This window comes from Suillus discolor, assembly GCF_016758755.1.
Source record: "Suillus discolor strain FC423 chromosome Unknown F5147scaffold_40, whole genome shotgun sequence".
NCBI lineage: Eukaryota > Fungi > Basidiomycota > Agaricomycetes > Boletales > Suillaceae > Suillus > Suillus discolor.
Window position 1 is genome coordinate 321,291 of NW_024541287.1, and position 11,682 is coordinate 332,972.

General features: G+C 43.2%; 5 protein-coding genes across 5 annotated transcripts; 2 read left to right on the forward strand and 3 right to left on the reverse strand.

The window, feature by feature from the left end:
- Positions 1-224: 224 nt before the first annotated feature.
- On the reverse strand, positions 225-428 carry F5147DRAFT_579720 (uncharacterized protein; the record flags this gene model as incomplete). Its single annotated transcript, XM_041431498.1, has 1 exon — positions 225-428. A coding segment is annotated over one exon (204 nt), but the record flags the coding sequence as incomplete, so codon positions are not given.
- Positions 429-492: 64 nt separating this feature from the next.
- F5147DRAFT_579790 (uncharacterized protein) lies at positions 493-942 on the reverse strand (the record flags this gene model as incomplete). The annotated part of the gene is made up of 2 exons (XM_041431503.1): positions 493-750; positions 805-942. 2 exons carry the CDS (start codon positions 940-942, stop codon positions 493-495), a joined length of 396 nt encoding a protein of 131 aa, XP_041291038.1.
- Positions 943-1,298: 356 nt separating this feature from the next.
- Positions 1,299-2,102, reverse strand: F5147DRAFT_561732 (uncharacterized protein; the record flags this gene model as incomplete). The annotated part of the gene is made up of 3 exons (XM_041430599.1): positions 1,299-1,454; positions 1,505-1,688; positions 1,738-2,102. Coding segments are annotated over 3 exons (705 nt in total), but the record flags the coding sequence as incomplete, so codon positions are not given.
- Positions 2,103-6,187: 4,085 nt separating this feature from the next.
- Positions 6,188-6,907, forward strand: F5147DRAFT_579826 (uncharacterized protein; the record flags this gene model as incomplete). Its single annotated transcript, XM_041431506.1, has 1 exon — positions 6,188-6,907. The coding sequence occupies one exon, from the start codon at positions 6,188-6,190 to the stop codon at positions 6,905-6,907; it is 720 nt and encodes a 239-aa protein (XP_041291040.1).
- A 1,922-nt stretch (positions 6,908-8,829) lies between these two features.
- F5147DRAFT_654391 (uncharacterized protein) lies at positions 8,830-11,147 on the forward strand (the record flags this gene model as incomplete). Its single annotated transcript, XM_041433867.1, has 9 exons — positions 8,830-8,972; positions 9,022-9,246; positions 9,331-9,466; positions 9,578-9,740; positions 9,776-9,865; positions 9,919-10,056; positions 10,159-10,373; positions 10,530-10,790; positions 10,833-11,147. 9 exons carry the CDS (start codon positions 8,830-8,832, stop codon positions 11,145-11,147), a joined length of 1,686 nt encoding a protein of 561 aa, XP_041291041.1.
- Positions 11,148-11,682: the final 535 nt, after the last annotated feature.

Consider the following 11,682-nt stretch of genomic DNA (forward strand, 5'->3'; position numbering starts at 1 on the left):
TCCAAGATATTGTCCTCACATCCCACATCAGAGTCATTGACGATTGCCAAGTATGAACGTTCAAATTCTTCACACACAAGCCTCTCCATGGTTTTGATCCAGTCATCTTCCCATCATGCAGCCTTGAAGTATGTTAGTTTGTGCTGTGGATGTAAGACTAGAGTTATATGAATGTTAGTATTAAAAACAAAGACCGAGATTGAACAGTACATACCCATTGAGATTCAATATGTGAGAGACTTATCTGTGAGCTCGTAATACCAGTTGAGAGTATTCTTGGCCAGCTGAACTGCTGAATGAATTGAGGGCATGTATCTTTTGTTGCGGGAGTACAACATTAGCATATTGTCGATGTGATCCATTGCTGGGATCACCGTTGCAAGGTTAGGTGTTGCGCGTGAAAAGTACAGTGTTGCATCCTTTAGAATCTAACAGATACAAATAAACAATGTCAGGTGACGAAACAGGAATGCACTAACCCTTAAGTACATCTCACAGCTGTTCTAATATAACCCACTCATGATCCTCCAACTCAAACTTCCGCAAACCCAAGTCCCGCTGTTGGGTAACAGCATCCACGGCTCCTCGATGCTTGAGGGCATAGTTCAACATGTCAAAGGTTGAATTCCATCGAGTTGCCACATTGCGTGGCATGAGCATTTGCGGCTGCGCCAAGTCCTGGAGGATGCTGTGCCATGCAGGAAGAATAATGGTAGTTGAGTGGATGATTTTATATGCCAGCTTGCGCAACTGGGATGTGGATTGGGATCAATGGTGAGTTTTTAACAGTTGAATTGCACTTACTTTGGCAAGCGCCAATTTGACCGGTCGAATATCTTTTTGTAGTACTGTTTGTTCTTGATTGTCCAACAGCTCAACCTCGTCAACGAATCCATCATTATCATCTATATCATCCCCAATTCCTGCATCCTCCTCCTCCATGTCCACACTCAAGTCATTCAGCTCAAGGTCAGCATCCTGTTTCCTCACATCGAACTCTCGGATCAGCGATTTCGCCACAAGATTAATGGTGTGGAGGAAACATCATGTATGAGTTGTTGCTCTGCCAAACTCAAGCACCTTACTACTCAGTTCAACAATTATTGCGTCATTGTTGGATGCATTATCACAAGTAACACTCAGGATCTGTGCATCATGCATTTAGCTACATGTATGTTTTTTTTCCGTTTGAACAATACCTTTTCTGATATGCCAAATTCCTCTAGCATTTTGGCAAATGTCTCCGCGAGCTCCTCGCCAGTGTGGGACTGTGGTCTCATTAGCTCATATATGCCTACTAGATTGGTGAGTTTTACCTTCCCAACTTCGATAACATCTAACGGTATACTTAGTGGCTCCCCTTTGTGCTCGAAGTGGGCCGAAAATGCGACCAATGCGTGATGGTTGGGTGATGTCCAACCATCAGTAGTAAAATTAATCTTGCCATTGTATTCCTGGTATGTTTTTAATATTAAATTTTTCTCTAACCAAAAAAAATACTAACCTGCAACATTTTAGCAACCCATTTTTGAGTCCGTGCAAAGACGAGTCGCACATCGTGAGACACAGTGGACAGGGAAGGTATGTAATATTCGGGTCTCCCTGTTTTCATCAGTGACTGAAAAGCACGATCCTTGACGATATCAAATGGTCGCAGGCTCTCGGATACCCAACGCACAACTTCAGCCCTGAAGGCATTGTTAGACTCCCAGGACTATCAGTGGAATTGGTTCATACCTCGTTTCTGCGCGGGTATGTTGACGGTGTGAGTACGTGATTTTACCTTTGCCCTTGTGTTCAAAGGATGCAGTAATGGATCCATTTTGCAGAATGCTACCAACAATCTTGAGGCGCACTTTGTCTGCATCCTTCGCACTATCTGCAGCTTTCAAGACTTCATCTCCCCAGCACAAGCACACATGCTTCCACATGTTACCTGTGGATCGTGCATCACCCTTATCGAGGAACCATCGCACTTTGACCTTGCAACCCCTTGCTTGGCACTTGAACTCATGCGCACGGCGGTCAGCAATCTCAATGATGTGCGGTGTTGGATCAAAAAACGCGTAAACAGGTGAGTTCCATTCTTTCATTAGCTGCTCTGTGTATAATCAATTAATCTGATATTGATGTATAGGTTGCTGGACTCACTCAGCTCATCTTCAGGATCCTCATCAGCATCATTAACCTTGTCAGCATTTGCGGGCTCATTATTGTCCAGGTTGATATATTCGTGCAATGCCTCCTCCTCCTCCTCTGTGCACACAACGGCGCGCCTACTCACGACTGGTGGTGGAGTTGGTGATGGTGATAAATTAGCCGGAGTCATGCTCCCCGCTGGTACATTTTTTTTGGCTTTCTTGGGTAGCGGTGGATTCACGCTATCTCCACCATCAGGTTTATGCTTCTTTGAAGAAGCTTTATCTTCCAGCACAGCTTTCGCTTTACCAGTCATCTTGACGACACGTTTTGCTGGAGCTGCAAGAGCTTCATTGAGCTGCATGGCGGGCAGTGGTTGGGTGATGAAAATTTGCAAGGCTGGAGCCATCACGCCGGTAATGTATTATAGCAGCATATATTTGATTGTTTAAAGTTTGACTGTTTGTAACTGTACAGTACTGCTGTTTGTAGCTAGGTTGATTCAATATTATTTGTTGCAAGGCACTCCGTTTCGATCGAAACCCGGCACAAGGGTACGGGTATGGGTATTGCAATACCAAACCCATACCCATACCCCAGAGGTACCCGCACCCCGCACCTGCATGGGTATACCCATACCCGTGCAGTTCCCTACCCCCGCTCTTCCGAAAAACAAAGCCTCAATAAGGATACGACATGCAGCCTTAACTCTGACCTTAAGCTACAGAACTTCATAAGTGAGATCCTCGGGACGAGATCTAATAAATTTACCCATGACCCAAATATACTGGTTGCAGTAGTGGGACAGGAAAGTCATGGTAGTCCCAATGGCAGTAGCCAAAAATGGAGGCCTATTTAGGCCAAGGATTTGCTGTGCTGAGAAGCTGAAGTGACCATGAAAGGTATGGTGAAAACAGAGCTCACCAATCCAAAAGTGCGAACATATATCCACCGTGGCTATCTGGGATATGGTAGTCCTCACCTCCTGATGGTCATATCAGACAGTGCAGTATATCGATCACGTCTCAAAATAACAACTTAAATTCTCAATACAGTTCGTTTTCTGGTCTTGGTTCAAGCCTCCCGATGTAGGGATTCATTTCTGGCTGGGCTTGCAGAGACTGTTTTTACCTTAGTGTTATGTTTGCACTTTTGTAGCTTACATAATCAAGTTATCTTTTCACCAGTTACCAGTATGAGTCTGAGTACTCAGCAAGTTTTCATGATATTTCCTCTTCTCTGAGCCTTGAGCCTGGTCCAGAAACCCTTTAGGGTCGAATAGCAGCTAGGTTCTGCAAGACCCAACATTGTTCAGACTCACTATCTGAATTGTTGTACCTTCACCGAGTAATAGAGAGGGAGGATTTCAAACCACCAGATCCTCCCCCAATGAAAATACACAGGAGATAGGAGGTGGAGCCCCACAAACATTAAACCAGGCAAACCTTAATCAAAGCGGCATCACACGCAAAAAGGAAAAATCGAGAGCAAACATTCATATTGCAACTTTAAACATTAAAGGGCGTGCATCCCAACACCTAGGACATAGTAACATATCTAAATGGCTGGTGATACAGCATATAATGAGAGAGAGGAAGATCGGAATACTATGTCTACAAGAAACTCACTTGAACAATGAACACAAGACCCACATAGAGACCCTATACTCGTGAAGAATGAGAGTTATAAACTTGAAAGACCCTATCTGCCCAGGAACCTCAGCAGGAGTTGCTTTCGTCATAAACCGAGAACTCACAAATGCTGACAACGCCGCAACCTTCGAACTCATCCCAGGGAGAGCAATGGCACTCAAAATCAAATGGCATAATAATGACAACCTCACCATCTTAAACATATATGCTCCAAACAATACCACACAACATCCGGAATTCTGGAAAAAAATTAATGAAAAATGGCAAGAGAAAAACCTACCGCACCCAGACTTTATGTTAGGCGACTTTAACCTAACTGAGGACCCATTAGACAGAGCTCCAGCGAAACTAGATAATGAAAATGCAATTAGCGCACTGAGAGAGCTGAGAAACCAACTAAACATACAAGACACATGGAGAGAAACACATCCATCAGAAAGACTGTTCACATTCAAGACTAGACCGAATATATGTATCACCTAGACACGATCAAAACATATGCGACTGGGATTCCTGTACCTCGGAAATACTGATGGACCACCGAATGGTCTCAATATGATTCACGCCAACAAACACACCATTCATAGGACAAGGACGGTGGTCCTGGCCAATAGGACTGATAAATGACCTGAACCTAATCAAAAGAATGAGTGACCTCAGTAAAATAGCACAAAGGAAAATACTAGAACAAACCACACAAAGAAATGAAGACTCGAGCCCACAAAGAGTATGGGAAGACTTCAAAATGCAACTACACCAAGAAGCCTGCAAAATGGCTAAAGAACACCTAAATAAAATAAGACAACGCACCAAAAAACTGGAAGACGATCTTAAGTCTACACTAGAAAACCACGACATAGACACCAATGAGCTCACCAGACGCCACAAAGCCTGGCTTGAAAGCGAAATCAACCACCTTGAAAAAACGTCACAAAAACTTACAACTCCACTCCCAAGCCAAATGGGCGGCAGAAGGGGAAACTATAAGTAAATATTGGTCAAAGATCAACAGCGTCAAGAAACCTTGAGACATAATACATAAATTAAGGATACCAAACACGAACCATTTCGCCACACGCTCCGACAAAATGGTAGACATCACACAACAATACCATGAAGACCTACAGAATAATAATCAGTCCCCAGAAACAGAAGAGATAAGGGAAAGAACAAGAGAACAAGTCAAAAAAGAAATACCGCAACAACAAAAATTAGAAAACCCACACTCACCTCTATATAACCTTCTCAGTGAACACCAAATATATGCTGCCCTGTACGCGTCGAAAGCAGGTAGTGCAGCAGGGCTGGACGGAATCCTGTATGAGATTTGGAAGTGCCTAGACCAAAAGCATAAATCAGATCAACAAGAAGAACAACCAAGCTTCGACGTAATTAAGACACTCACAATAATAATCAACGACATACAAATACATGGCATTGATGAACAAACAGAATTCTCCCTCGGATGGATGTGCCCAATCTATAAGAAAAAAGACCAAGCAGAGATAGAAAACTATTGCCCTATTACACTCTTAAATACCGACTACAAAATTTTAACAAAAGTGTTAGCAATGCAACTGGCAAAAGAAGTACACACCCTTGTCCACCCAGACCAGAGCGGGTTCATCCCAAAGAGGTCAATTTTCGACCTGATACACCTGGCTAAAGTCATGATCGAATACACTGATATAACAGAGGAAGATGGAGCTCTAATAGCACTTATCAGGAGAAAGCATACAATAGAATCAACCATGATTACCTTATAGAAACGCTAGAGTCATTCAACCTCCCACCAATATTTGTTCAAACAATAAAAGCACTGTAATAACACTTATACAAAGGTCGCAATAAACGGAGTGTTGAGCTCACCTTTCAAAGTGATGAGAGGTGTTAGACAGGGCAACCCACTATCCTGCTTGCTATTTGACCTAGCAATAGAACCCTTAGCATGCACATTGAGAAACTCAGAACACTTACAAGGCTATAACATACCAAATATAACGAACAAAATAATAGTAAACCTATATGCTGACAACACGACAATATTCCTGAATAAAGATGATAAATACAGTGACCTTGAGAGAATCCTATCGAAATGGTGCCTAGCCTCCGGAGTTAAATTCAACCTAGAAAAAACAGAAATCCTACCAATAGGATCAAAAACACACCGAGAACGTGTTATATCTACAAGAAAGCTGAATCAACATGACCAGCTGCTCAAGAATAACATTAAAATCGCACCTGATGGTCACCACATAAGATCACTGGGCGCATGGATAAGTAACAAAACAGACGATGCGACTCCATGGGAACCCATCCTAAATAAAATCAACAATGCACTCAAAACATGGAACAAAAGTCATCCGAACCTAGACAGCAAAAGGCTAATAATACAGATGATAGTCGGCGGAATGATGCAATTCCTCGCAAAAGCACAAGGAATGCCTAAACACATTGAGGCAGCATTAGTAAAAACCACCAGAAATTTCATCTGGAATGACGCACGATCCCCCCCTATGAATCTAGAACAACTATACCAACCAAAAGAAACCAGAGGAATCAACTTGTTAGATATCAAATCAAGAAATGAAGCTATCAAAATGACCTGGGTAAAATCATACCTTAATATATCACCAACAAGACCAACCTGGGCCTATGTATTAGACCTGTTAATAAACAACCTGAAAACAAAAGACATCAACAACGGGAAAAGAGTTGATAATACCTTTCTCCAAAACTGGGACCCTCCAACCAGAGGACACAACTCAAGATCCCTGCCCAACGAAGCCTTAAAAATAATAAAAACCACTAAAAAACACAACATAGTCTTCACCCCGATCAAAATGTCCAAAAACATCAAGAAACAGCTTCCAGCTTGGCACAACATAGGCGCCCCACAAAACATGTACCACAAAACTAAAAACAAATGCCTACAAGAGACACATAATGTTCAAAACATTAAAAACTTGATAAAATGTAGGAAAAGACTAACACGCCTTAGAGGAGACCTGCTCCATGTCTCAAGAAAGACCTGTGCGTGCTCCAACTGCAAACGGGACAGAAATAAGGGATGTAAAAACCCTTACTACTGCGCACAAATAGCAACAAAATCTTGAGCAAGTTAGCTCCGAAATTTAACACGAAATCAAAACCAAAGAAAGATGGTCTATCCTTAACTCACCACAGGAAAGAAAAGAACAATCAAGCCCATTAACGCCGCACAGGAGAATTACTCTTCAATCCGACAATCACAATAAGATCTAACGTAACCGAAGGTTTCAGAGTTTTCACAAACCCAGAACATATCTCACTCACCCTGGCATACAGACTGTAAATGCTGATAAGAGGATTAAACCTGATACAGGAAAAATTAACAATATACACTGATGGTTCATGCATCAATAACAGGAAAAAGGACACACATTGCGGAAGTGGAATATGGATTAGTGAAAACCACCCGAACAACCGAGCCATCAAAATCCCAGGCAAGAGACAATCAAATCAAATAGCTGAAACAGCAGCGATCCTCATAGCACTACAACAAACTGCACCGTATATCCCTATAATTTTTGTTACAGACTCTAAATATGCAATAGAAGGACTAACAAAAAGACTTACCAGACTGGGAAAACAGAGGATGGATTAACGTCGAAAATAGTGAATACCTAAAGGCAACCGCATACCACCTAAGAAAAAGGTCAGTACAAACATCATTTATATGGGTCAAAGGGCACAACGGACATCACAGCAATGAACAAGCAGACTGATTAGCAAATGAAGGAGTGAATAAACCAGATGAAGATATGATTGACCTCTCAGTACCAGACAAATTTAACCTACAAGGTGCAGCACTGTCAGTAATTATGCAAGCAAAAGCATATAAAGGAATATGTACAAAAATCAAACCAAAACCCAGAAGGAAGACTACAAACAACCTTGATATCACGAGATATGCGATACAAACCCTAACTGGCCACCTAGAAGAAGACACAGCGATATGGAAGGGATGCAGAAACAAGGACTTACCACGCAAAATACAGCAATTCCTATACAAAGCAATACACGGTGCATACCGTATTGGAGAATACTGGTCAAATATCCCCACTTACGAACATTGAGCAAAATGCTCACACTGCCAAGCTGAGATCGAAACACTTGAACATATTATGCTAGAATGCCCAAACAACGCACGTACCACGATATGGAACCTCGCGAGTGACCTCTGGCCTGCAAAATATGGAGAATGGCCCCAAATAACAATAGGAACAATAATGAGCTGCAGGAACATCAAAAAATACAACCCAGCAGAGCAATGAAATAACAAACAAAAAGGAACAACAAGACTCTTAAGGATTCTAATATCTGAATCGGCTCACCTGATCTGGGTTCTGAGATGCGACAGAACGATAAACGGAGTACAACACTCTGAGCAATCAATAACCAAATGATGGTCAACAATAATAAATAAGAGACTACAAACTGATAGAATCACTGCAAAAATAATCATACACAAAGAAAAATTCAAAAACTTGGTCACCTCCACCTGGTCTGACGTAATCACAACATACACAAACCATAACAAAAACTGGGCCATCACCCTTGAGGTTTTAGTGGGTATCATACCACCCAGGCCCTCTACAAACGAGGCCCCCAGGTAGTCATAGAGTCCCACACACCCACCACATGGTAGGAGTGCATAAGTGCATTTTCCCTCAGAATGGTGTTCCTAGAACACCGCTATAGCACATACTTGTAGAGCTAGACTTAGTCAGTTGCTGCAAATACACATCGCTTTTCCAAAAAAAAAAAAGTCAAGGTCATGTGTGTGAGTTGATGGCCCAGAAGTTAGAACGCGTACGAATTAAACTGGTCCACAACCACCATATCAAGATCCATGGTCCACCACATTTGCACCACATTTGTCGACCATATATATGGCAAGCAGAAAGCGGACATCTTCCTGATCCTCTTAGTTTTCTCTCCCTCACTAGCTCTACTCACAACACTTGGTCAGCGCAATCATTAAACACCTAGCATCATGTCCCCTGCTGGCGAGACAGGCACATCGGCTACTCCGCAACGTGCCAATGCATCAGGTCAATGTGATAGTAAAATAGAATCCACCCCAAACAGCCATGGGGCTTTCATCATCAGCGAGAATATCAGCTTGGTGGATGTCCAGTATGTACCTTTCTTGTTCTTATGGAGTAGCACCTGATATTCCATGAAGGGTTAAGGAGGTCCGGCCATGGATTCAGTGGGACATTGAGCAGGCCAAGCAGTGCAGGGCAGATGCCATGCTGCAAGCCCTCCTACAGCGCACATATTGTGCTCCGGAGACAAAACAGCCCAAGCTCCTGCAAAAGTGCCTGAAGGGAGTTCTGCCTGTTTGTAATGGACAGGTCTCCGCTGGAGGCATATCCTCTTTAGGCATCAAGACAGCACTGAAAGAATAGTGAGTGCTCCTTCGCTGATCAAACACTTCCACGCTTACAATGATTACAAATATATGTCCAGGAATAGAAAACAACTTCTACAGCCCTTTTATTGATGCTACGAACATTGCACTCGCTTGTCTTGAAGAGATCGAGATTGACAGGATGTGCGCTCCTGTCTCCGCCATGGACATGATCTGGCCGCAGAACAATATGCCCATGTACCAAACCTACCAAATGGTGAGATCAAATCGGAAGCCTGACATCATCATCCTTTCTTTGGACAGTACATACACATCCTTCCAGGATAATAACAGCAGCAAAAAGGGAAAACAGAAAGACAAATGGTAGGATGACCAGAAGGACGATACAAAGGACAGTCAGAAGCGCAAGGCTTACATGGTCAAGAATGCAAAGCCAAAGCCAAAGAATCTCCTCTGGAAAGATGTTCTGGCTTGCATTGAGTTCAAGAGAAAGACAGGGAGGATGAAAGGGATTAAGCTGCCGCCCTCTCGTATACAGTAACAGACTATGTCCCTACTAAACCAGGATATCTGCCAGTGGATCATCTGAAGGCTGAAGTGCCTCTGCCAGGTCCTTCGCAGTCCCCAGCAACACAACCTGCATCCGATACTGCGCGTAAGTGATTTGATTTTTGTATCCAAGATCAAACTGAATGAACCAAGCAGCAGCTCAATCTTCCGGCCTTACTGCTGCACAGCCTGCCAAGGGTGGATCCAACTTCAAGCGCAAGGTCGCAGACACTTTGGAATCTACCACAATAAAATTCAAGGTCAATCCTGACGAGCCAGATGTGACCATCCAGATGGGTCTGTACACTATCTTGTTGTCGAATATCTGATTAATTTCATTGTTGTCAGTGGGTTTGTTCGTTTGTTGAGACTGGTCATGCTCTTACCACCGCTTTTTAGACAATGTGATCTGGACCTGGTATTATGATCACCAGGGCACCGTTCAAAGCTTGGGCATTAACTTCATTCAAGATCTCCCGCGATTCATGGTGCTGTTGCTTGCGTTACAATGCCTCAAGGTTCATGATTGGGGCCGGAACAAGGACCTCCTCCCAGTTCAAGTTGAGGGGAAACAATACCACAAATTGAAAATCAAGGATGAAGATCTTGGAATGGTGGATCTGCTGTTTCACACCAGCCATGATGAAAGAGTGATGCATTACGGACTACAAGGGCGGGCCACCAATGTGGTCCCTGTCACCAGCAAAGCGCTCACTAAGAAATATGGCAACTTCCAGGATAGAATGATGGCCCAGATATTTTGAGGAGAGGCAAGTCGCACTAGCGAGCCAGAGATCCTGAAAAAGGTTGAGGAGATTGCTAAGAGGCATGCAACTGTCCAAGACCATGTTCCTGAGCTCCTTTGGCACCACACGTTCACGAATCCCACATCTGTCATCCGAGAAGTGCTCGATGTTCTGGAACCCAGTATGGGCAGTTGTGTGTTCTACATTCTTGTATTCCACAAGCTCTACCCCATCATGAAGCTTCAGGGCAAGGATCTTTTCGATGTATGGCGTAGTGTATTTTATGTGAGTGATTCATTGAATTCACGTGGATCACTGTTGACATAGCATGCAGGCCACCTTACTCTGTGGAAGGAAGGGGTCCATCATCAAGATGTCAGCCCTGGAAACTTGATGCGGTACTGGAAAGACGGGAAGCAGATTGGCATTTTAAACGACTACGGTCTGTCCTCATTGGCAGATGACCCAGGACCTCAGGGCAATGAACACACCGGCATGGTACCGTTCATAGCGCTCGATCTTCTCACTGAAAAGGGTCAACATGGCAAAGTGAAACACCTATATCTCCATGATCTGGAGTCGTTTATGTGGTGTTTCGCCTGGATTTCCTTGCATTACGAGAATGGAGTCCTTCTACCATAGAGATTATGCCCCTTCGATGAATGGGTGACCTTAGACGCTGTGGCATGTGGCAAGAAGAAGTATGTTTTTCAGGGTCATAGAAAGCTTCCCGCATGCTCGCCCACAAATCCACTTATGTGGTGTTTCCTTGTAGCTTGTTTGAAGGTGCTTGATGCAGAAGCCTATAACCGATGTGCACAACAATCAGACTCGCCAACAGAGGTTGACAAACTCACCGACACAGAGGAATCAGTATCAGATATGGATAATTTTCTAGCCAAATTTACAGCTACTCCTGGGCTATGCTCAGCAGCCCTTCACTTTCAGTAATTTTACACTACATACTGATTACGTTCAATACCTGCCCATCTGTTGCCCATGTGCCCATCATCTCCTGTAGGTATCAAATTGAGTAGACGAATACTCATTCTAATGACTCTTTGTGAACTGTCTACAGTCAGCTTTGTCAGTTGTAATTATGTAAGTTATGAGTCTGACATCAGGTAAACGACCAGGAAACGACAAATTCTTACAAAGCTTTATCTGATCTAAAATA